Source organism: Bos mutus, chromosome 3 (genome assembly GCF_027580195.1).
Source record: "Bos mutus isolate GX-2022 chromosome 3, NWIPB_WYAK_1.1, whole genome shotgun sequence".
NCBI classification, from domain to species: domain Eukaryota; kingdom Metazoa; phylum Chordata; class Mammalia; order Artiodactyla; family Bovidae; genus Bos; species Bos mutus.
Genome location: NC_091619.1, coordinates 107474481 through 107499894, shown reverse-complemented (window position 1 = coordinate 107499894; position 25414 = coordinate 107474481). Strand labels below are relative to the sequence as shown.

At 57.3% G+C, this 25414-nt stretch overlaps 1 protein-coding gene across 4 annotated transcripts; it reads right to left on the bottom strand.

Moving 5' to 3' along the window:
• Positions 1-691: 691 nt before the first annotated feature.
• Positions 692-25134, bottom strand: COL8A2 (collagen type VIII alpha 2 chain). 4 transcript variants are annotated; one of them, XM_070368432.1, is made up of 4 exons: positions 24975-25134; positions 16970-17014; positions 5448-5659; positions 692-4848 (listed from the first exon to the last, which is right to left on the bottom strand). In XM_070368432.1, exons 3-4 carry the CDS (start codon positions 5641-5643, stop codon positions 2930-2932), a joined length of 2115 nt encoding a protein of 704 aa, XP_070224533.1. In that variant the 5' UTR covers positions 5644-5659; positions 16970-17014; positions 24975-25134; the 3' UTR covers positions 692-2929. The 4 variants fall into 4 exon arrangements, with proteins under 4 accessions (XP_070224533.1, XP_070224535.1, XP_070224532.1 ...); XM_070368434.1 differs by lacking the exon at positions 24975-25134 and adding an exon at positions 24861-24929; XM_070368431.1 differs by lacking the exon at positions 24975-25134 and adding an exon at positions 17869-18009.
• Positions 25135-25414: the final 280 nt, after the last annotated feature.

Genomic DNA, 25414 nt, shown 5'->3' with positions numbered 1-25414 from the left:
GTCAAGGGCCTTGGCCTGCCAGGAAGTTGTACACACCATCCATTTTGAAGAAAGGAAAATGGAAATGGAAAGGGCACCCCCCCTTAAACTCGAGGGCTCTTCCAGCCTCGGTGGAGATCTGTGCCCAGCCCTGCAGCTAGCCTGAGGTTTTAGGATTGTTGGGCAGGTCTGCTTTCAGTCGGGACGGGGTTCCTCCAGGATTTTTCAGGGCCTGGACTGGCCTCAGGTCTGCGGTCCAGATCCCCAGCGTGTGGCAGGCTGTGGGGCATGTGCTTTCTCCCAGGACTGCTCCCCAAGCCCTGCCTTCCGCCTTGGGCCTGGCACCAGCCTCGTCCACAGGAGCAGAGATCCCTGATTTCATTCATAATGTGTATCAGATGTTGAAACTTCGCCCCCGGGATCCTGAGCCAGCTGTCATGCTCCACTACCCCTGAGAGCTTGCAGGAATGTTCCAGGGAAGTTTGACCCATCTTCCCCAGCTCCAGCCACTGCCTTTCTTTGGTTTCTTAAAACGCTTCCTGGCATTTACTTGGTGCAGAGCCCAGGCATTTCTTGACGCGGGGGTGATAGAACCCCTGGCTGGGGAGGAATGCATGCTCTTTGAGAAGGTGTGGGACAAGAGTCCCAGAGAACTCCCCAGGTGCTTTATGAAAGCAGAGGCTCAAGACACCTCTACATCAAGGCCAGTTTCAGCACACTGCTGTTTATACAACAGGCTTTATTGAGATTGTGTCAATACAGTCAATACCATTGTTTTTCTTTTCAAAAAGAAGTTCCATTTTCTTTGATTACCAAGTGCATTTTTCCCGAATCTCCTGTGACACAGGGCACATAATAGGTATGTAGGGAACTAAGCCTCCTATACCAGGTTAGAAATGAAATTACTAATGGAAAACATTTAAACCTTAATCTTTAAAAAAAAAATGAGGAATTAGAATACAAAAATGCACAAGGTGATGTAGTTTTCATTGTTAAAACCTGACACAGTTTATCAAAGCTAGTCAGTTAAGTGGGCACCTGGAACTAAAGTCCCATAAACATTTTGGAAACACCACCCACCTCTCCCCAAAGGCTTCAGGAATGACACTTGGCAGAAACTCAGTTCTGTGAAACAGCTCCTTTGTTCTTTTTTTTTTTTTGGTTCCCTGTACCCTCAGGGCCCTGGACTTCACTGGGAGCTGGCGCCTTTCCACCCATCAGAATCCTTCCTAACAGGTCAGATGGCAGACTCAGTAAGGATGCTGAGCAGGTGGCCCCATGAGGTATGATTTAAGACTTAGTTCCCATGGTGCTGATGGATGAGAAACCCACCAGGAACCCTAGCCCAACCTGCTCTTGAAGTGCCACTTGGGCAGATTTGGGTTTTCTTTTCTCCTTTTGAAAGTTAAAACGAGTGGTCAAAGGGTCTGCTTGATTTGGAGAAGTTGTGGGTGGGGAGGAGGTCAGCCCAGGGGCCTGAGGGAGCCACAGCCTAACACGTCAGAAGTCGGTGATCAACCTCCTTCCTCAACATGGGCAGGCGGGGTGAGGGCCAGAGCTGCAGCACACCACGCTGGGTCCTCATCTCAGCGGTATCCACTCAGCTTGAACTAGGGGCCAAGGGAAGGGAAGGAGGTCTTGCCTGTTTCCTGCAGAGGGGAGCTCTGATTGGGGAAAACGGCAGTAACACCCACCTCATCCCAAAGGGGCCTTGGCACCCTTCTTCTCAGGGCCTCAGCCTCCTGCGCCCTAATCCTGCTTTGGACAGGAAATTGGAACCAGAGAGTGGAAGGAGAGGAAGCCCCTGCAGATTAACCCCTGGAGTCGACGCACACCCGCCATCAGGCTCTCATTAAGGAGAAGCGGGCGGCTGTCTTCACCCACGAGCTCGTGTGCACCTTGTTCTGTGGGTGAACAGGAAGCTCTCGGCCATGGGGCTGCTGGGGGTGGGGCTGGCAAGCACCCCTTACAGTTTTGTCTGAGTAAAGTGGCTCTCCCTCAGCAGGTGAAAGGAGAGAGGAGGAACACTCAGGCTCACTGACTGCCGGCCCTGCCTCGTGCCACCTGTGGCGGTCCGCAGGGGCCTGGGCGGCTGCCCTCACGCTGAGCAAAGCCAAAGCTGGTGGGTGCAGCCTTGGGGATGGAGATGAATGTGAAGAACGGCCATCCTGCGCCAGGCCCACGCCCCTGCCCCTCACAAGCCACTGTTCTCCGTGGCTGCGGTCTGAGCAGTGAGTGGGGGTCGGCACTGCCTAGGAGCCAGGAGGAGCGGTCACGCACCCGTACCCACTGGGGACAGGCCTGCATCCACAGCCCCACCACTAGGGTTGCAGTCCTGACAGGGTGTCCACACTGGCCACCACGGTCCCCCTCTTCTCCCTTCCCCTGGAGAGAAACAAAAACTCTTCGGGAGATCCATCACCTTCAGCTGGAGGTCCCAGGGCTGCTGGAGGAGCCCCAGCCAAGAACTGAGGGAGGCCACGCCCCATCCCTTGAGCAGGTGCCCTTTGGGGGCCAGCATGCTGGGCAGGGCTTGGGAATATGTCTCCCCAGGGGAATGGAGGGGGCTGCTCAGCCCCCTCTCACCACTGACTCGCTGCGAAGCAGCCTCCTTCACCACCCGGCAGAGCCCAGGACTCAAGGGGGCAGGGGTCTCCACCAGCCAGGCCGAACGTCCGGGGCCCTGCCAGGGGGCCAGGCAGGGCAGGAATGGGGGCACAACCCCCACCACTGCACAGACATGTGGGGGAGAGGAACTCAGGTCAGCTTCTTCCAGGAAGAAACCTCAGCCTGCGTGGAGAGAATCCAAGTCAGTCTCCCCAGGCTGAGGCCGCGGCCGCCTTTGTGCCCGCCTCTGTTTCAGTCTTTGGTTTTTTTCTTTAAATGGAGGTTCTTGGTAAGTGAGAAGGTCTCTCTACCGCTAAAGAGGAGGAGGCCAGGGCAGCACGGGTTATGTGGGACACAGCAAGAATCCCGAAAAGGAGGAGTGGATGTACTCGGTGGAGTAGAGGCCATTGGCCTGGTCCGAGGGCATCTGCACCCAGACCTGGTCGTTGGGCCGCAGCTGCAGCACGGCCCCGCCAGACGCCTGGTCCAGGTAGCCCTTCTTGTACTCGTCGTAGGTGTACGTGGCCGGCACGTTGTTCTTGTAGAGGGCCACCCACACGTTGGTGCCCTTGACATGCACGTGGTAGGCGAAGTAGTAGACCCCGCCCACGGGGCAGGTGAAGATGCCCGTGGCCGGGTTGTAGCCACTGTGGCCGTTGTAGAGAGTCCGGTCAAATTTGACGGGCATGCCCGAGGCGGGGAAGGGCGAGGTGAGCACAGCGGTGAAGGCGGGCGTGGCATGGGCCGACAGCTCCCCTAGCCCCAACTGGGGCTTCACCCCCTTGCCCAGCACAGCTCCCTCCACGCCACCGTTGGGCAGCTGCAAGCCGGCGATGCCAGTCTCGTCAAAGGCCCCCGGGGCTCCGGGAGGGCCGGGGGGGCCAGGAGGCCCAGGAGGGCCCGTGAGTCCTGGGGAACCTGGCACCCCGGGAGGCCCTGTCGGCCCAGCCATGCCAGGTTCCCCCACTTTCCCCTCTCCAGGGGGCCCCGGCAGGCCTGGTTCACCCTTCAGGCCTGGCAGACCCTGGGGCCCGATAGGGCCAGCTGGACCCTGGAGTCCCGGGATTCCTGAAGGGCCCCTCAGGCCGGGCTGTCCAGGGAGCCCCAAGTCACCCTTCTGCCCCAGGGCTCCTGCCGCCCCTGGTCCTCCAGGGCGGCCCGTGAAACCTGGCTCACCTTTGGGCCCAGTCGGTCCAGGAGGTCCATGAGCCCCTGGAAGCCCCCTCTCTCCTGGGAGCCCAGGTTTCCCAGCCAGGCCACTAGGCCCTTGGTCACCCCGAATGCCAGGCACTCCTGGGGGTCCTATAGGCCCTGTCTCCCCCTTAGGCCCAGGGACCCCACGTCTGCCAGGGAGCCCTGCAGACCCTGGAAGTCCAGGGGGCCCCCCAAGGCCCTGTGGGCCCTGTTCCCCTGGCTCCCCATCCTCACCTGGCTCGCCCCTGTCCCCCAAGAGCCCTGGGACCCCAGCTGGGCCCCTGTCCCCCTTGGGACCTGGCAGGCCTGGCATCCCATAACCAGTAGGGCCTATCAGGCCAGGGGGGCCCCGGGTCCCTGGTTCCCCTTTGGCTCCTGGTGGGCCCTGTGGCCCTGGCAACCCTGCTGACCCTGGTGCCCCCACCCCATCCACCCCAGGGGGCCCCTTTGGGCCCAGAGCCCCAGGCTCCCCCCTAGGTCCTGGCACCCCAGGAGGCCCAGTGTCACCCTTATCTCCAGGGGCCCCAGGAAGCCCATCCAACCCTGGTTTGCCTAAACCAGCCGGGCCTGGGAGACCTGGGGGCCCCGGGGCACCCCCCTGCCCTGGGGCTCCAGGTAGCCCTGGCTGGCCCACTCCATTTTCACCTTTGAGGCCTCGATCACCTGGGGGCCCAGGCTCTCCCTGGGGTCCTGGCTCCCCCCCAAATCCTGGGGGCCCGGGCACCCCCTGGGGGCCTGGTTTTCCAGGAACAGCAATGCCTGAGGGCCCAGGGAGGCCAGGGGGCCCTGGGGGCCCCCGGAGGCCCTGGTCCCCTCGAATTCCTGGCTCCCCCCGAAGCCCCGGCTGCCCTGGTGGTCCAACCTTGCCTGGGAGCCCTGGGGGACCAGCCTTGCCCATCCGGGAGAAGCCAGGGGGGCCGGCGGGGCCAGGTTGCCCGTGGAGCCCAGGTTTTCCGGTGCCTGGTTTTCCTGGGAAGCCAGGAGGGCCGGGGGGACCCCGTGGCCCAGGCTTTCCAGGGGGTCCAGGCTCTCCTTTCAGGTCCATCGGCAACAGTGGTAGAGGCATTTCTGAGAGAGAAAAAGAAAAGAGGCAGTCAGGGGCCTGGCCAGTGGGGCCAGGGGACCTATCTTCCCACTCCCTAGCCAGCATGGGGTACAACTTGAGAAGCTAGGGTTCTGTACCTGCTCATGAAGACCACCCTGGTCCTCCCTCCCTTCTCTCATGAAAGACGCAATTTAGGGGTGGTCTGGTGGCGGTCTTGGGAGCTGCAGGGTAGCCACAGCCAGGACTCCTGGTTCCCAACCTACCCAGGCTGGGCCTCCCTTCCCCAGCAGCCTCTCATCCCTGCGGAACTGTGGTGGAATGGCCACCAGGTGGCACCAGCAGCCCTCCTTAGAGCCAATCGGCGCCAACCCTTCCTATTTCCCCACAAACCTTCCCGCCCCTCCCCTACCCAAAGACCACCTCCGCCAGCCAGCTCCACCCCACTTCCGGGCGCTCTTGGGGTGGGAGGCCCTGGACCCGCATCAAGAAGCAAGTGGAGATGGGAAGGTCTTTGGTGGGATGGACGGGCTGTGGCTGTGAGGGGCCTGGGAAGAGCCGGTGGAGGTCAGGAGACAGGGAGCTGGGGGTGAGGACGGGCCGAGGCGGGGCGGGCGGTGCTCACCCAGGTACTGGCCCTTGCCCTCGCGGAAGGGCGGCCCCACGGGGCCTTTGTGCATGGGCTGCACGTACTGCGCCGGCGGGTAGCCCGCGGCCCCAGCGGCCCCACCGCTGGCGGCCGCCCTCGGCCCGCACCCCAGCAGCAGCAGCAGCAGCAGAGGTGGTGGCAGCGAAGACAGGGGCGTCAGAGCCCCCTGCATGGCGTCCGCGGGCGTGCTGCGGGGAGGAAGGAGAGAGGCCGTCAAGCCAGCTCATGGGTGGTTTGGCACCAGGCCCAGGAGCTCACAAAAAAGATGAAAATTTAGTTATTATTCACAAGCAATTCTCAAAGTCTCAGAGTCTGCAGAAGTTACTACTAAACCTCTCCTAACCCTGCCCATAGCTCTCTGTACAGGCAGGGGTGGGGGTGAGGTTCCTGGACAACAGCCTCCCAAACCATTCACTTGGCAGCCAGATGCCCTTCCAGAGCACCTCTAACCTTGGCACAGCCCTGCCAGACACTGTTTGATGATTACACACCCACTACCACGTGCTGGACTGGCTCTCTGCCAGGCATGAGGCTAAGCTCTCCAGCATGGGAGCTCACTTAATCCTCCCAGCACTTTAACGAGGTATTGTTACTGTCATCTGCATTTTCCAGATGACAAAACTAAAGCAAAAGTCTCTAGGAAGCAGCACTGGGATTTGCCTAAGGTCTGTCTGACCTCACATTAAGTCAAGGCTTTTCTGGGGTTCCCCACCATCTTCTGGATCGAGTCCTTTGTGGGAATTCCCTGGCTATCCAGTGGTTAGGACTCAAGGCTCTCACGGCCAGTGGCCCAGGTTCGATCCCTGGTTGGGGAACTAAGATCCCGCAAGCCTCGAGGCCATTAATTAATTACATATATATGTATGACTTCCCATATATGTATGGGCTTCCCTTACAGCTCAGCTGGTAAAGAATCTGCCCGCAATGCTAGAGACCTGGGTTCGATCCCTGGGTTGGGAAGATCCCCTGGAGAAGGGAAAGGTACCCACTCCTGTATTCTGGCCTGGAGAATTCCATGGACACGACTGACTTTCACTTCACATGCATATGTATGAGTCCCCTCGCTGTTCATGTGAAACTATCACATTTTGTTAACCGACTATACCCCAATACTTCCCAGGTGGCGCTAGTGGTAAAGTACCTGCCTGCCAATGCAGGAGAGATAAGAGACACAGGTTCCATCCCTGGGTCGGAAAGATCCCCTGGAGGAGGGCATGGCAACCCACTCCACTATTCTTGCAGGGAGAATCCCATGGACAGAGGAGCCTGGTGGGCTACAGTCCACAGGGTCGCAAAGACTCAGACACGACTGAAGCGACTTACATGCACACCCCAATACAAAAGAAAAGTTTAAAAAAATTATAAACAATAATTTTTGTAAAAGTCCTTGGTTCCCAATGTGGTGTTCTAATCACTGAATCAATATCTCTGTCTCCAACTCTACCATCTATTGCCTCTTTCTCTGCTGCTCCCCTCCACCATACCTTTGCCCCAGTCACCAGGCAGCCTCACACTTCCGGGCCTTTGCACCTGCTGTTCCTCTGCCTGCAGTGTTCTTCCCCTCACTCGTCCTTCAAGACCCAGGGAAGCTGTCACTCCTTCCTCTACAGAGTTAACCCCTCACTCCAGTGTCCTGACCTAGCCCTGTCTCAGCATTCAGCTCAGCTCTGAGAACAAGGACTGAGTTAGGAAGAAAAACAGGCTCCAGATTTGGATAGCCAGCCTAAATCCTCCATTCACCAGGTAAGGGAGCCTGAGCAAGCGATGTCCACTCTGTGAACTCAGTTTCCTCATCTGTAAAATGGAATAACATGTCCACACTGAAACGTGTACATGAATGTTCATACTGGCATTATTCATAACAGCCAGAAAGTAGAAACAATAGATGTACATCAACTGATGAATGGATGGTGTGGAATATTCAGGATATGGAATATTACTCGGCAATAAAAAGAGGTGCTGCTGCTGCTGCTAAGTCGCTTCAGTTGTGTCTGACTCTGTGCGACCCCATAGACGGCAGACCACCAGGCTCCCCCGTCCCTGGGATTCTCCAGGCAAGAACACAGGAGTGGGTTGCCCTTGCCTTCTCCAAAAAGAGGTGAAGTACTGATAAATGCCACAATACAGATGAATCTTGAAAACATCACCAACTGAAGAAGCCAGGCACAAAATCATATAACTCTATTTGTAGGATGGGTTTGCAATAGGTAAATCTTTACAGACAGAAAGTAGTTAGATGAGTGGTTGCCTAGGGCTGGGGCAGGTAGACAAGGGGAGTGATTATTAATCACAGGGTTTCTATTGGGAACCCCGGTGGCTCAGACGGTAAAGAATTTGCCTGGAATGCAGAAGTCCCAGGTTCCATCCCTGGGTCAGAAAGATCCCCTGGAGAAGGGAATGGCTATGCATTCCAGTATTCTTGCCTGGAGAATTCCACGGACAGAGGAGCCTGGCAGGCAATAGTCCATGGGGTGGCAAAGAGTCAGACATGACTGGGTGAATAACAGACACACACGGTTTCTATTAGGGGTGATGAAAACGTCCTAAACTGATTGTGATGATGGCTGCATAATTCTGAGTACCTTAAAAACCTCTGGATTCTTATATTTTAAATAAGCCAATTGCATGCTATGTGAACTGTATCTCAATTAAGTTCTTTTTAAAAAACTAGACTAGGACTTCCTTGGTGTCCAGTGGGTGAGATTCTGTGCTTCCACTGCAGGGGGCACAGGTTTGATCCCTGATCAGGGAAGTTCTGCATGCTGCAAGGTGTGGGGAAAAAAAAAATAATAATAATAATTAAAAGCTAGGCTAGGAGATTTCCTGTTGGTCCAGTGGTTAGGACTCTTGAGTTTCCAGTGCTGGGGGTCCAGTTTTGATCCCTGTTTGGGGTACTAAGATCTCGCAAGCCTGGAGATGTGGCAAAAAAAAAAAAAAGAATTTTCTTTTCAAGCTAGGCTAACAACTTGCTTCTCAGGATTGCTGTGATGATCAGAGTTGGTACCCCAGGGCGGGTACCCATCAATATCTGCATAGGGGACTAGCCTGACATTTCACACACCCCAGAAAGGTCCCACTTGCCCTGGCATCCCTGCTCTGGGCTCCTCTCACTCCACCCAGGGGCTCTCCACACCTGTGTGTGGCTGCAGGAAGGTGTGGCGGTGGGCTGTGCACATCCAGGGATACACCTGGGGCTGTCTGAAGCTGCAATGCAGTATTCTTCCAAACTCAGTATCATGTGGGCTTTGCAGGAATGAACGTGGGGCTTTGGGGCAGGATGGTGAAGCTGCCAACCCAGCTCTGCCATCAACCTCCCTGTCACCTTGGGCAGGTCTTCAGCCTCCCTGAGCCCAAGCGTAATATTAACACCTGCCACCTAAGGGCTCCCTGGTTTCACATCACTAACCCTCTCAATGACCTCCGACCAGCTCATACAATTACTGTCCCCTATTTTATAGATATAGAAACTGAAGCTTAGACTAAGAATCTTGCCCAGAACACCTGCCCTCAATGCAGGCCACCTGCTCTGTCTGCACCATGACTGGTTCTAGGCCTCCTATTGTGTAGGCCTGGCCCTCAGTTAACTGCTGACGAGGCTCTGGCCAGGCACTGCCCCAAAGTTTGACTTTCTATCCACATTCAGCCCTGCAAGGCTCATCAGCCCTGTTTTACAGGTGAGGCACCTGGAGTGCGGTCAGAGCCTAAACCCAGGCAATCTGACTCTTAAGCCCCAGCCGCTAACCACCGTACCATGAGGCCTCTTGAGAGCGGGATAAAGACCCTCCTGCCCTGGCCACCTGAGCTGGGGGAATGCGGGATCCTCATATATCACAGAGCTAGAATGTTCTGCCTGGAAGGGGAGCAGGGGGTTGGGCAGAAGGGCAGACCTTGCAGTAGGAAGCAGGAGGAGGGGAGTGAGCAGTTCTGGTCTGAATGGGCCAGAGGCCGAAATCACGGCACCCCCACAGGAGGACTCAAGACAGCCCTGGCTCCAGGGAGGACTTCCCTGTAGCTCATAAGGTAAAGGATCTGCCTACAAGGCAGGAGAGCTGGGTTCGATCCCTGGGTCAGAAAGATGCTCTGGAGAAGCGAATGGCAACCCACTCCAGTATTCTTGCCTGGTGAATCTCATGGACAGAGAAGCCTGGAGAGCTATAGTCCATGGGGTCTCAAAGAGCCAGACACGACTGAGCGACTAACACTGCTACTATTACTACTGTTACTACTACTGGGGAGCCTTGGTCCTCTTCCCGTGCTGGGTGAGGCCTCACGGAGGCGGGGGCTGATGGAGACTCAGCTGGGAGGGTGTCTGGGATGGAGAGAACTGTAGAGGGGCACAGGGCATCAGAGGAAGGCCCCCCCCCCCCAGTTCAGGCAGGAGCCCAAGCAGGGCCCCCTGCCAGCTCCCCACTTCTCACTCCTTCTTGGCAAGGCGGGTCTCCAGGAAGCATCCCCGCCCTACGTCCCCGTGGCTCCCTGAACTTGCCCCATCCTGGCACCTCCTGCTCCATGGAGGTGGGGCGGGACCCCGGAGCAGGTGTTTCCTCTGGAGCGAGGCGTGTCTGAGTGAGAATGACAGCTCACACCTTCTCTGGGGCACCGCCTAAGTGCTGCGTCACAGTTCGCGATTGATGTAATTCCCACCGGATCCCCGGGAAAGAAGGGCTATGGTGCCTCCTCTTCCTATAGACGAGGCGTCTGAAGCTGGAGACAAGCGGGAGTGAGGCGCCGCCCCCTGGCAGCCAGGGTCTGAGCGGAAGTCTGTTAAGAACCTGAGCTCTTAACTGCTGGGACAGACTGCCTCCAGGGAGAACGTGCCAGAGAGCACAAGCTAGACAGAGGCAAACAGACTGAGAAAGGGAAGCTCTTTTCCAACTCCAAGCTGCCTGTGGGTTTGAGGAGGGAAAACTTACTCCAGCTCTTAAAGGGGAGGCGGCCATGCCAGTCCAGGTTGGGGGCGGCGGCGGGGGGCGGGGGGAGAGAGGAACTGGGAGTGGAAGTGTACATATCACAGGAGAAGGGGGCTGCAAAACGATGGCCCGGGCATGGTGCCACATGGCTGCCCAGGTGGGAGGGACTGCCCCCCATGCCAGCCACCAGCAGAGCCGAGGGTGCCTGGGCGCCCCTGCCTCCTGTTCACGGTCATCCCTTTCTCGCCGCCCCCAACCCCGCCTGCCCCTGCCGCAGGCTCCCCAGGCTTTCTGGCCGCTGCACGTGTTCCTTCCCTCGGTTCCCCCTACTGCGTCCCCACCTCCTGCTCCTCTTCATTCTTAGACGCCGGGAAGCCTACTGGATGCCTCCCTGGGCCCCACTGACACCCGTAGGGCCCCCTCACAGCTTCGTCTCCCTCTTTGGCGTTTCTCTTCTCTCCCCGCTCCTCCCCTCCCCTCCATGCCCAGCCCAGGACTTGGCTGGCACAGAGATTAATGGATGATGAACTCAATTTGCTGTCAGATTTAAAGATCACACGAATAACACTCAGACCTTGCGCAGATCAGTGTCACACGGCCCTGGAAGCCCCTTCTTCAGCCCCTCAGAGGGGCTTATGTGTCAGCTAGAAAAGAAACAGGTGGGACATTCACGTGGCCTCGATCAAGAAACTTCAGCTAAGAGCTGCCCGCTCGGGGAATAGGGGCACACAAGGAGGAACAGCCGATCCACTTGCTTGCTTGCTCCTGGTCTCCCCTCATGGAACTGGTTGGCGAGAGCTCTGAGGCTCAAGCCTGGCTGGGCTGTGTGACCTTGGGCAGACCGTCACCCTCTCTGGTAACCTCTTAGGAAGGAAGGCAGGAGCCGAGGCGACCGGGAAGGGGCGGGGCTGACAGGGGCAGGAGGTGGGATGCAGAAGAAGACGCTGATTCAGGGGATGGAGCGGTGGCGGCAGCAGGGTAGACGCGGTGTTTGGACAGCTGCAAGTCCTTAACGGGGATTTCCCCCCTTTTCAACAAATCCCCGTAAAACAGCATTTTGTCCAAGTCAGCGTTTTGTGGCAGCCTGGGCCTCCTCCGGGGGCGGCAGAGGAGGTTGGCTGGGAGCGGGTAGGGTTCCAGGGTCCTTCAGACCAATGAGAGGGGAAAAGAGAATAGACCCCAGCAGGAAGAAGCGGCATGAATACAGACCCTTCTCTCCCTGGACAGGGCTTCAGGAGCAGAGGGGCCTTAGCAATGTGACCCCTCCCACCAGTCCTCTCTCCAACGGTCCCGTCCCAGAGACGATCAGCAGCCTGGGGGTGGGGGGGTGGGGGGCAGGTGATCTTGTGGAATTTAAGGGCCTGCCCCCTCCCCATCCCACTGCACACGTGAGCTCTCAGAGGTCGCGATGCAAAGGGGGGCCTGAGCGCGGGGCGCAGGTTCCCGGCGGAGCGTGCAGGGGTGTGGCCAGTGCGGCCCTGGCCGACCCCCGCCTCCCTTCGCCCCCGGTGGGTGGATGGAACGCAGCTCTGCGCAGGCTCCTGCTGCTCCAAGCCCCCTACCCCAGAAGGGCGGCTGCAGCTGAGGGAGCCGCGGGGAGCTCAGGCAGCCCCGGGCCTGGCCAAACCACAGGTATGTTATGAGACGCTTCCTGTTGTGGAGACATTTCTGCGGGATCGGCTGTCCCGCTTGCTCCTGTCTCCCCACCGGCCCGGCCGCGCTCTGTTCTCTTCCTGGGTCTCTGGCCCTGACCCATGTCTCTCGGTCCCTCTTTCTCTCTCTCTAAGCCCAGTCTCTACCACTTCAACAGGTGAGCAGCATCAGGCTCTCCCTATCAGGGGCCCAGCCCTGGGCGGGGTGGGGGGCCCTAAGGCCCTTTACATTCTGACTGCCCCTGAACTCTCATTCCAGCACAGCTACTTTCCAGCTGTGTGGTCTCAGGCAAGTAACTTAACCTCTCTGAACCTCAGTGTCTTCATTTGTGAAAGGGTTAACTGACATGGTCTAAGCCATCGGCCCCTTCATGCTGCCCTGTTCTGCTACCCTGATGGCCAGAGAGTCCTCCCTTCAGTCTAACCTTAGTGCCTCCTGCTGCAAAGCAACATCTCCGCCAACCTTTGAAAACCTCAGGTGACTTGCTGCCAAAAGCCAGGACCTTGTGAAGTTCCCTAAAAGTCAATTATCTGGGCTTCTCAGCCTTTTCTCTGACTGCTCCTGAGATGCTGCTGACTAGGGGTCACACAGCCTGCTCAGGCCAAGGACGGAGTTATGGATCTTGGAAAGAAGCAGAGGAACTGCCCTCCTCACCCACTGGGCATGATGCCCACCCACCCCACCCCCCGCCGCGACTCCACACTTCTCCAGGGTTCCTGAGCCCCCCATCCCCCACCTCTCTCCCAGCTTGCAGAAATCAGGAACCCTTTCCCATCCCCCTTTCCTGAGTCTCAGATGAAAGGGGTCCTGTCTCCTACTCAAGGTCCCCCCAGCCCCTCCACACCTCTTCCTCAGGGCTGGGTTGGGGGGCTCACTGTCTGTGGGTGCCTCCCCCAGTCCCAGCCTCTGCATCCCAGTCTATACAGGCCTCTCCCCTGCCCCCGGTCAGCCTCATCTTTCTCCAGCCCTTCTCAGCCAAGCTTCTTGAAAGAACTCTCTCTACCCCTCACCCTCTCACCTCGTGTGTTTCCTTCTCACCAGCACTGCCTCCCGCCTTGTGACCCTGCTTTCCTCCTTCCTGGAAAGGCTCCTCCTCAGATTCTTCTCTGCTCCTTCCCTCTGCCCACTTTGCAGACCCAGGCTTGACCCCAAGGAGCTGGCTCAGACCTCTTCTCTTCTCTCTGGATGTTTCTCCTACAGTTTCTAGCTCTCCCCAGCTCCCACAGTTCCAATCCCAGCACCAGGGACTCCCATGTCTGTTTCCAGCTACCACTCCCCTGAGCCCCAGACTCTTGAGTTCAACTATGAGCCAAGCATTTTCTCCTGGCTGTCCCTCAGATACCTCCACCCAAACTGCTGTCATTATCTTCTTCCCTATTACGTGCTTCTTCCCAACTCCCTGGTGCCCAGGCCAGAAATTAGGACATCACTCCTCACACTTCTGACCCTTCCTTCCTTATGTGGAATCTCTCTAGCCTATACACTGCCTTAGCACAAGTAGGAAAGGCCAACTTCTGTCCAGCCAACTCGGGCTTTCCTCATTGACTTTCTGCAGTGTCCTTGAACAGTAACCGACCTGCACAACTGTACATGACAGCCCTGTTCCTTCGCCCCCAAACCCCCAATCCAATCTTGCAGACTGTCTCCTCTGTTTCTCTCACTTCTCTTCCTTCCCCTCCTCCCCCATTCTCTCTGTCCTAATACAGACCTTGTATTCTCCCAACACACAGCCCAGAGCCGGGCACATTCCAGCCATTTAGTAAAGGTTTGTTAAATTGCCAGATCCTCACCTGGATTATCAAAACTGTTCTCTCCCACCCCTCAACCTCAGCTTCTCTGTCTTCCTCAGAACATCCTATAGATACTCCAACAGTGCTTCTCAAACTTTAGTGTGCATCACACGATTTTAAAAACACAGGCTCCTAGCCCATACCCTCAGGGATCCTGATTCAGTAAGTGTGGAGCAGGGCCCAGCATCTGCAGCTCTAACAACCACCCAGGTGATGCTAATGCTGCCTGTATGTGAACCAGACTTTGGCACAGCTCTGCCATGGCCCTCCCCGCTCTGGATTCTCCAATGACTCCCTAGTACCAAAGTGATAAATCCCATGTTATTCTGCAGTTCATGTGGCTTACTGGAGAAGGTATATAGTCGTCCCTCTGCATCCACGGGTGATTGGTTCCAAGACCCCCCGTGGATACCACAATCTATGAATGCTCGAGTCTTTTATATAAAATGGTGTGGTATCTGCATATAACCTATGCACATCCTCACATATACTTTAAACCATTTATAATACCGAATACAATGTAAATGCTATGTAAGTAGTTGCTGGGACACAAGGTAAACTTAAATTTTGCTTTTTGGAAATTTTGGGAATTGGCTTTCAAGTATTTTTGATTCACAGTTGGCCAGATTTGAGAATGGACGTGGAACGTGCAGATACAGAGGGCTGACTGTACTTTAGACTCAGTGGTAATGCGGATAAAGAAAGCAGAGAGGATGGCAAGATCATAGTGAGGTTGGCAAACCCATGAGACCACAGCTGGTAAGGAGACACACTCCAGGTCTAAGAGTCATGTTTGGGAACCAGCTTGTTGTGGGAACCATGTGGGTGATTGACATGCCCACCTGTGACCCTTCCGCCACGTCTGTGTCTCTGAATCCAGATCCTCATCTTCCTGTGTATCTGAGGCATCTCCTGGTAGGTCTCTCTCCTGTCTCTGTCACCATCCCATTTGCCCACCCTGTTTGTCTTCCTCTGCTCTCTCGTGCCTTATACCCAGATCCTGTTAGAGTTCCAGGCTCTGAAATCCCTAGCTGCTGGTCACTTGATGGGAGCCTCCAGAAGGCGAGCATTTGTGGCCTTAATGCTAACGTCAGGTCTGGGGCTGACCTCCCTAGATGATCCCTGAGCAGCCCCACAAGGTCTGGGTGGAGACTTGCGGGGTTCAGTCCCCATGACCTCACTGTCCTGCAGGTCACTGAGACTCTGAACCTCTCAAATTTAGATGTGCAAGCATGAAGACTGTTTCGAAGCTAAAGAGCTACCTGGAATCTGAGAGTTGGGGGATGGAGGGAGGAGGCTAGGCTGGGACAGGGCTGCCTGGAGAACACCCTATCATCCAGACTGATGGCAGGACAGGAGTGTCGCCTCTGCCCACCTTGTCTATACAATCAAGTTTCAGTTCCACCAAGAGTCCCAACACCCCTCACCCCTGCAAGTGAGGACCTTAGACCACAGGGGACCTCAACTTGCAAAACAGCATTGGAAGGAGGTTTTAAGGACAGATCAGAGTTCAACATGCCCATAAAGGCAAGAGATGGTGGAATACTCCAAATTGAGTGGACAAAGAAGACTGAGGGGCTTCTAGGATGGATTATATCTAAGAGGCAGAGAACCTGTGGGTCTGAAACTTAAGAGGGAGCGATATAGGCTGGAGATAAAAATAGGGCTTCATTGGTGGTGTTGCTGCAGCCTGGATGAGGGCCATGGGCTCACCCTTAGGGAAATCACCTATGTTTAGGGGTGAGAGGAGCACCAGCATCCTGAATCCAGACACCCCAAACTTCTTGATGTTTCCCTGTACCCACTGCCCACCTTTGCCTGCACAATCCTGTTTGTGTGAATTGCCCTTTCTTTCTTTCTCCTCTAGGTGGTGGTGGTTTTGGTCACTAATTCATGTCCGACTCTTGTAACCCCATGGACTGTAGCCTGCCAGGCTCTTCTGTCCATGGGATTTCCCAAGCAAGAATACTGGAGTGGGTTACCATTTTCTTTCTCCAGGCAAACATGTCATTCCTCATTTAAGACCCAGTTAAATGCCTCCTCCTCCAAGCAGCCTTCCCTGCCTCCCTCAGGCAGAACAGCTCCTCCTCCAGGGCCTGTCTCCCCCAACACCCATCTTATCCTTAGCTGGGGCTCAGCATATAGTAGGTGCTCAGTACAGTCTGCAGCCTAGGTGCTCTAACTCCTGGCCTCTGACAACCCCACCTCCAACCTCCTGCCAGCCTGCAAGATGGCTTCTCATAGGGTCCCTTTTCCTTGGTGGCTCTTCCAGAGTCCTTCTCAGCTCTCTGCTGGAGGGGGCTTGGGCTGACCTCCCTCCCTGAAGGCGACTAGGCCCACTTCCCAGGCCACCAATCTCTGCTCATCTCTGAGGCTAGCCAGCCCACTACTACCCTGGGGAGGAGCATCTTGGGGGGCAACAGAGTGTCCAGGGAGGTAGGAACAGCCAGGTGGGGGCAGATGAACCAGAAGAAGCTGGGCAGCAGACAGGAGCCAGGGCAGCCGTGTATCCTCAGGCAGGTAGCCAGGGGACGAGCCCTTCCTCGCCAGGGGCTCAGGCCTCAGCTGGTGCCATTGCTCACTTCCCAGAAGAGGCCTTGAGCTTTTGAGCGAGACCGGACATTGGAGGGCCACCAGACCCAGGCACCCCCAGGCCCTAGGCTGGGCCCCGCCTTCTCAGCCGCCAGTCCCCTACCCCACCCCCACCCCACCGCCTTCTGGTTCACATTTGCAGCCTTTTCCGGAGCGCCACCCGCCGCCCGCTGCCTCCGCACGCCTGCCAAGATTCCTAGGCCTTCGCGGCTTCCCTGCGCGGTGGCGGCAGCTTCAGTGTCGACAGGAGAGGCTGGGTTGGGCAGGGAGGGGGCCCGGCGGGAGCCCGGCCAGGCCACTGCACCCAGGCAGGCCAAGCAAACACGGCCGCGCCAAGGAGCTGGGGCGAAATAGTTCACAAATGAGAAAAAGCTGCTTCCGAGTTGGGCCGGAGGGAGCTGAGGTCACCTGCAAGAGGGGCTGCCCGCTAGGACACCCTGAGTCGGGGAGGGGCTTCCGCGGCAGCTGGGGGGGAGCAAGGGCAGACGGCAGCAAGCATAGGCCGCAGGCAGCCTGGGATACTGAAGAACCCCTGCCCCCAAATCTAGCTTACCTTTCAGGTCGGAGGGGCCTCTGAAGGTCCCAGCAGAGACAAGGCCTGAGAATTGAAAGAGGGAAACTGAGGAAGATGCCAGGAGCTGGGGAAGCCTCCTGCCCTAACTCACAGCCTCCCTAGGGCCTACCATGGGCTTTTTGCCAGGAGCTCCTGCTGGAACACTGGCCCCCAACCTCAGTCTCTGCTCAGGGAGCCAAGATGTGTGCCCCGCCACCGACTTCATTCATTCCATGCACACTCAGCAATGCCCACAGGGGACCTGGCCCTGAGCTGCTGGGATTCTTCCTGTCCTAGGGCCTAGGCTGAGGAATCCCCTTCTCTGTGCCAGGGTCCAGTCTGAAGAAGTCCCTACACCCTGCCAGACCCTAGGCTGGGGTGGTCCCTACTATAGACTAGGGTTCTATCTGGGGAATCTCCTACTGGGTACGGAACCCAAGGCTAGGCCTTGGCTCCTAGGCTCAGTGCCCTGCCCTGCCCTGAACTAGCACGAGGCATCAGACAAGTGGCCATCACACAGTTGATCAAGGTCTCTGGGCCATGGGAGTACACAGCAGGGAATACTGCCCTCCCTTGAGTTTCCCTAGAAGACTTCATGTAGGAAGGGGCTGGATCCTGAAGGGTGAGTAGGAGTCTGACAGGCAGGCAAAGTAAGAAAAGGAATCTCAGGCAGTAGGGAGCTGCTAGGCAGGCACAGGGAAGGCCCAGAGTGCCATGAGGTTGAGAGGATGAGCGGGAGCTGAGAAGGCCGGGCCAATTTAGTGGAGAGCCTTAAATGCTATGCTTGCGTTTCTCCGTGAGGCAATGGGGAGCCATGGATGGTTGTTCAGCAGGGGACATGATGTGGTTACAGCCCTCGATGGCCAGGTCCCCATTTCTGGCTCAATCAACCATGGTACCTGATGTCGTAAGCCCTAGTCCAGGTCACACAGCAGAGCTGGGGCCGCAGTCCAAGCCCAGACATGAATCCCGGGTGGATGGGGAGGGGATGCCTAGCCAGCCCACCTGGCAGGGAGGCCTGCCGGCCGCGTCACTCTCTCCCCCAGCTGCTTGCTCGCCTCTGCCCGCTCCCATGGAAACTCTGACATCCCAGCCCTCTCCCTGCACAAGCAGCCAGCTGCCGGAGCCAGCGGCTCCTAGGCCCTCTCTCCAGCTCAGCTGAGCCCTGCCCCCATCCATGCCACTCTGACACCGTGACCCCAGAGGTGGGTCATGAGGCTGCTCTCTCTGAGGGCCCAGCCTAGCTGACGGAGCGTGGGTGGGAGGTTCTCACTGCCCAGCTTGACCCTGGCTTCTCTGGCCCCAGTCCCCACCCTCACTGTGAGGCTCAGGAAGAGGAAGTGACTTATATTGGATCTGGGCTTTTGAAAGATGAACACAGATTTAACTGGGTGGTGGTGGGGAGAGGTAATCAGTCCAGGCTAAAGTAGCAGCATGTGTGAGGGTATGGAGGCATGAACGTTGTAAACATAATTGAAATAAATAAATGAACTAACTAATCATAGCTGACACTTATTATGCACCTACTGTGTGCCAGGCTCTCTGCTCGTGAACTGTCTCATGTAGTCCTCAGACCAACCCAATGAAGTATATGTTCTTTGTCTTTCCTTTTTACAGAGTGGGAAACCAAGGGACAGAGAGGTTAAGTAATTGGTCAAAGGTCACACAGCTCATGATGAGTAAAGCCTAGGCTGTTGGTGCCAAAGCTTGGGCTCCTGACCTCTCTAAATACAGATGGTTTGAGATGAGAACTGGATGAGGTCAGCCTGAGAAATGCCTTGAATATCAGAATCAAAGACTGATACTGGAAAAGACTGAAGGCAAAAGGAGAAGGGGTGGCAGAGGATAAGAAGGTTAGACAGCATCACCGATGACATGAATTTAAGCAGACTCTGGAGATAGTGAAGGAAATGGGGTCACAAAGAGTCAGACAGGACTTAGCAACTACACAACAACAGCAGCATCAGAGACCCCAAGCACAGCTTAAAGCTGGCTCTCCATGCCCTTCACACATTAGCCCTTAAGAATAATGGTCTCTAGAAATCCCAAGTATAAGGAATTCCCTGTCAGTCCATTATTTAGGACTCTGTGTTTCCATTGCTGTGCCATGGGTTCGATCCGCGGTCAGGGAACTAAGATCCCACGAAATGCACAGTGTGGCAAAAAAAAAAAAAAATCCCAAGCATACTTTATGCACCAGACGTAGCACTAGGCATGTTCCAGGCGTTTTTATCATGCTCTCCTGTAACCCTGTAAGGCGGGAATTCTATTGCTTTTTTGAGGAGGAGGGTTGAGGCCCAGAGAGGTGACATCCATTCTCCATGGTGAAGCACCAGGGCTAGGATCTGAACCTTGGGGCTTGCCAGCCCTCAAATGGCCAAAACCCGGTTCACTTGGGCTTCCTGGAGACTGCCGCCACGGTAATGCTCCCCACTTCTCCACCCTCATCTGTGCTGCCTCAACCCAGACGGCAAGAGAGACCAGCAAGGCTGGCAACAGAGTGGGCCGCTCCTATCCCGGGCCTCAGGAGCCCACTCCAACTGACCAAGGCTCCTCAGTCCTACTAAGTAGGAAGGTGGGGCGGGCGGGTGTGCCAGGGCAGGGCCTGAGCCCGCTTCAATGGGACTCTGTTCTTAACCTGCGCTCTCAGCTGCCTTCCCTAATCTCCTGAGCCCCTCCCCTGGCGACATCGCCTCCTTGCACAGTGCCTGCCTCCAGCTAAATCCCAGACCAGAGGTGGGTGGGACAGTCTGCACCCCCTTGTCCCCCACCATCTTCTGAGAGCTCAAGCTCCCTAAGGACACTGGCCAGGGCCCCAGGCCCGCTTCCCCATCCCAACTTTCCAAACAGAGGTGTGGATTGATGGCCAGGAGGCAAAGAGTTGACTCCTCCCAGAGCGGGGCTCATGGAAGAAGTCTCTGTTTTCTGAGCCCTTACCGGGAGCTGGCCGTCCGCTAAGAGTCCTGCTTAAAAAATCATGACAGGGTATGAACCGCTCTGGAGCCCAGCTGCTCACATTCCTCTCTCAGCCCTGCCTCTTACTAGCAGTGACCTCATTCATGTGTGCCTCAGCTTCTTCATCAGGAACGTGGGAGCAATTCCTACTTCGCCGAGCACTGGAGCGGATGAAGGGCGGTCATTTCAAGTAGCCGACTTCCACCAGCGCTGGGCATTAAGGGAACATTTGATATACGTTTGCAATTATCATCGTCTCCATCGCCATGATTGGCCTCCCCCAAAGCCCTGTGTGAGATTAAATTAGAAACCCTATTTTACAGATGAAGAACCGGAGGCTCAGAGACAAGTCACTCGCCCAGGTCTGCCAGCCAGCCCGTGGTGAATGATGCCAGAATTGGGACCCAAGCCCAGTGAGTTCACAGATGATGAGGGCAGCCTCGCGGCTCCCTGGAGCTGAGGGCCAGCATGCGTGCGTGCGTGCGTGCGTGTGTTGGGTTTGGGGCGGGGGTGGGGGGGTCCTCCACAGCCCCTCAGCCCCTCCTGCCTGACCCCCAGGGGCTCCGCTGCCCAAGCCCCTGCCGCTGCTGCAGGAGGGGGCTGTGCATTCCTGGCTAAGCAGCCGGATTTGCTGTGCTCCGGGAACTATGAAAAGAATGTTTGCCACGAGCTGAGCCGTGGTCGCCTGTCAGAGGGAGCGTGGCCTGGAGGGCCCACGCAGAGCTGAGTGGCGGCCAGCAGCCGCCGCGGTGGGAGGGAAGCAGGCTAGACGGGAGAGAGCTCCTGGTTAGCGAGGGCAGTGGATGCTGCAGGGGGCTGGGGACTGGAGAGTCGGCTTCCTGGGGCCTTTCGGGAGAAGAGAAAGGACCCTTCCCCACACACAAGCAACACTGCTCCTCATCACAGGCTCCAAGGAGATCCGAGGAGGCATTACTGGCCCATCTCATGGATGGGCTTATGGAGACCCAGGGGGAAGCTCACTGCCATGGCAGAATTGAGACCCGAGGCCTGGACCCCTTCCTCCCAGAAACCACCTGCCCTGACGGGGCCCACCAGGTCCACAGAGCATCCTGAGATATCAGAAAACACCATGCCAGCCCTCACAGTCGTAGCCGCGCTTCCAGCCTGACTTTCTCATGATTACTGCTCCCCACGTTCCCTGTCCCTCAAAAAAGTACCTTGTGTATGACAGTGCCTGGCACACGGTGGACAGATGAGAAACAATTAAGTTTCCATTCCCTTCCCCCACAAACCGAGCCCGGGAGAGGGCAGGAACCCGGGAGGTCAGCGAGGGAGGAACATGAGCTGTACATCCTTATGGACCTAGGAGCAAATCCCAGTTTGACACTCCGAAGAGGGGCGCTTGGCCAGGTTACGGGCCTCTCTGAGCCCTCCACTTCTCCCTCTGTTAAATGCGCTACCGCCCTTTGCCTTGCAGCAGAGTAATAAGGACTACATGAGATATGCAAACACAGGTCCTGGTGCATCGTGGCTGCCCAGTAAACTCTTATTGTTACTCTCCCCCAAGGGGACAGAAAGAATTGAAGTTAGAGAACCTCTGATGACAAGGTCCCCTCCATCCTAGGTTCCGGATGGCCCCTGTGAGAGGAGCACAGCCTCTGCAGGGAAGGGAAGCCGGCGCCCAGGGTCCCATCCTCGGGGCTCAATTCCTCCACTGGCTGCTGTGTGACCCTAGGCGAGTTCCTCTCTGAGTCTCTGTAATCCCGTCCAGGAGATGAGCCAGCAGTGCTGGCATGGCTCTCTCCAGGAGGCAGTAACCCTCTGCCACCCACTTCTTCTACCCTCTAAGAGCCAGAAATCTCAGCCTGCATGGGGACAGTCACCTCTCAGTTCAAAACTTTCCAAGAATCTGAATGGAAGAAGGGCCAGGCCCTCCCCCGTCCCTTCCCAGGATCCAACCAGAGGGGTGGAACAGACTCTGATCAGAAGTCTGGGTGAAAGTTCTTGGCTCTGCACCCTGATTATGTGTGACCTGGGATTACTCCTCACCTCTCTGCAGGCAAAAGGACCCTGGAGACCAGCATTAGCGTTCCCATTTTATAGATGAGGAAACTGAAGCACAGAAATGGGAAGACCCTTACTCAGAGTCACATGGAAAGTAACCCCATCTGAGTCCCAAGATCAGCTCTTCCCCTCACTGCACATGCTGCTTTCACTTAAGACCCGCTGTCCACATCCCACCACCCTGGAAATGCCCACAGAACACAGCAGGCCTGAAATGCCCTTTCTGGGACCAGGACTTCCCTAGCTGATATCTGGGCACACTTGTGCACACACATGGCCCCACACACCCACTTAGGCTTCTATACATACATACTCAGGCCTCACAGACACTAACTAGCCCCCAGACTCATGGCCATACTCAACAGTCAGGCCCCTGCACCTAAGCATACCAGACCCTGGGCTTCAAACCCACATCTCCCCTTGATCTGCCTCCTCTGGGGTCAGACCACAGCCATTCAGAGCACGGTTCCTGGCCCACCCTCTCCTCACCCCCACAGTCAAGCATCACTGAGGCTTGTCCAGTCTCTCTCCTTATTCCTCTCCATCTGTACCTTCCTCTTATCCCCATGGCAACCACTCACCTCAGCCTCTATCATCTTCCTCCTCAACTCTTGTCCAGCCTCCTAAGTGGCCTCCTTGCCCCCCAGAGCAACCAGAGTGATCCCCAATTTGCACCACTCTGCAGCTCACACCCTTTCTCTGAACAAGGTCCTAGGAAATCTGACCTCAAAGTAGCTGTCAGTCCCTCCACCTCACTCCCCCACTGTGTGAACCGTGAGTTGTGAGCCGAGCCGGCAAGTACTCACCACCCCCTGAGAGAACTCTGCAGCTTCCCACCTCCACACCTTGGCCTATGCTGTTCCTTCTGACTGGAATGTCCTCATTTACCCTTTCCTCCCTCTGCACCTGTCAAAGTTCTTCTCCCTGAAAGCCCCAGCTAGAGTCACCTCTTCGCTGCCTCTCCTGATGGCCCCTCCACACACACTTCGGCTTACAAGGTGCCTCCCCCCATGTACCTCAGTGGGCACCCTGAGACACAGCTGCACCCCATATGAGAGGCTGCTGCGCCTCTGTAAGTGCCTGAGGCCACAGATGGGACTGGTTCATCTGAGGCCCCACTCTCCTACAAGGGGAGCCCCATGCCTGCCACTGGGGGGCCTGGGGTGGGCTAGGGGACCAGTAGGGCAACCAGCCTTCAGTCTGGCTCAGACCCGGAGCAGGGGAGGAGGTGGGGTGCTGAGGCTGACAGCCCTCTTGGCTATCTGCCTGCCCCCTTCTTGCTAGGAGATATATTCACCTCCACTTTTCTCTCCTCTTCCTCTGAGCCAGAGAATAAGCGGAAACTCATTTTCACTGTGATAGACAGAGTGAAACTGGAGAGAGAGACCCTACTGAGAAAGCGTGTGTCTGTGTGTGTGTGCACACGCATGTGTGCTGTCCTGTCTGAGTGCGTCTGGCTGGGCCATGTGGGGCCTGCCATGTGTCTGCAGGAGTCCGTGTGGGCGTGCGTATGTGCGTGCGTGCACATGCCCTGTCTGTTGTTGCAGCGTCTGTCGTGGTGTATGTTTCAGTAGAGCATGTTCTGGTGTGTGATGTGTGTGACTGTCAATGGGAGGGAGTGTAGCTATGCAGCTGTGCGTGACTCTGCGAGTATGTCTGTGGTGTGTCCTCGTTACTGTTTTGGGGTAATTGCACGCCTGAGGGCCTGTCTGCATTCACCAACCCAGCAAGGGGCCAGTGGGGACGGCTATGCACTGACCGAGACCACCAACTCCCCGCACAGAGTTGCTGCCCTCTGCATCTCTGCTTCTGAGGTCTAAGTGGGCTCCCGGAGGGCTCCCCATCTGCTCAGGGCAGTGAGCGTCAGTCCCCTGAGAGGAACCCCAGACTCCCTAACCCTCCAGCGCCCCCAGGTCTTCCAGACACCCAAGGCAGCTCCCTGGGAGGTTGCCTTCACTAAGGGCGCTCCAAGGAGGAGGTGAACCCTACCATCAGACAAGCGCACAGATCTTAGCAAGAGATGCTGATGGCAAACAGGAGGAAGGGCTTCCGGGTTGCCAGGGTCCCCTGAGGGAGGTCAGTGGTATTTCTGTGTCAAAAGCCTAGCACGTTCTCACACACACCGAGGACCTCACGTAAGCACACACTGATTGACACACACGAATGACACACCGACAGACACTCGCTGTCCCCCTCACACCCCACAAAGGCACACACTGACAGGCTCACACACTGCACACACACAACAAGCAAACTCCGAGGGTCTGCCCTTCAAAGCTTATGACTCCCAGGCTCCTCTGGCTGAACAGTGTCTCCCCACGGCCCCCCACCAACCCCAGGGGAATCCTATGGTCACTATGTCTCCAGCCCCAGGACAGACACTGGGGAGGCAGTTCTGGGGCCCCCAGATCCCAGCTCCTCTGAGTCAGGCACCAGCCCCCCTCACCCCTCCGCAGGTCTCAAACCTGAGCTGCAGCAAGGTGCTGAGCCTCTGGCAGAGACAGCCTTCAAAACCCCAGTCTCGGTTTGGGGGATGCTGTTAGGGCACCCCGAATAGGAGGGACTTGGGGGCAGAAGCAGAAAAAAAAAACCAAAAACGGGAAACCGGGAGGTGGCCAGCTAACTAGAACCAGCAGAGAGATGGGGAGAGGAGATCCTGAGGTCTACAAGGGGTTCAGGGGGACTCTAAGGCCCCTGCTCCCTCCTGACCCTGAGATGGAAGCGTTGTCATCCCATTTCACAGGTGGGAAGGGAGACTCCCGGAGGTGAAATGACTGCTCCGAGCCACATGGTCAGGGATTCCACCCTGGGCCTGTCTGAAGCTGGAGCCCCCGCTTCTGGGAAGGAAGGGAGGAGGGGCTCCCTCGTGCCAGCGCCGACCCCCGGGCCGAATCCCCCATCCCGTCCTCACCCCGGAGTCCTAGGCGCCGGCCCAGGTGTCCCCGACGGTTTCGGGAGAAGCGTAGGCCGGGTCTTGCCCTCGGAGCCCCCAAGCCCGGCAGCCGCGCAGCCTCCTCCCGCTTACCTGCAGGGGCGGCCGCCGGGCGCCGTTCCTGGCCCTCGAGGGCGGCCCGGGGCGCGCGGGCTCCAGGCAGGGGCGTCGTCGGGGTCCGCGCCGGCGGGGCTCCGCGTCGCTCTGCCGGCCGCCCCTCGCGGCTGCCGGAGTGGGCGGGCGGCGCGGGGGGGCCGGGGCGGCGGGAGGGGCGCGGCGGGGCGGGGCCTCCTCCCTCTTTCCACAGCCGCCGCCAAGGCCCGCGCCCCGCCCGGCCGAGCGCGCGCCCAGCCCGGCCTCGACAGCCGCCTCCCTCCCGCGACCCACTCGGAAACCCCCACCCCGCGATATCCCGGGCAGCGCAGCCCCCATGCACCCTCGTGCCACGCACATTGTGCCAGCGTCTGGGGCCCCCTGCACTCTGGGGCCACCCGTCGAAAGGAGGACACAGACCCAGAGCTGGCTCCGGGGAG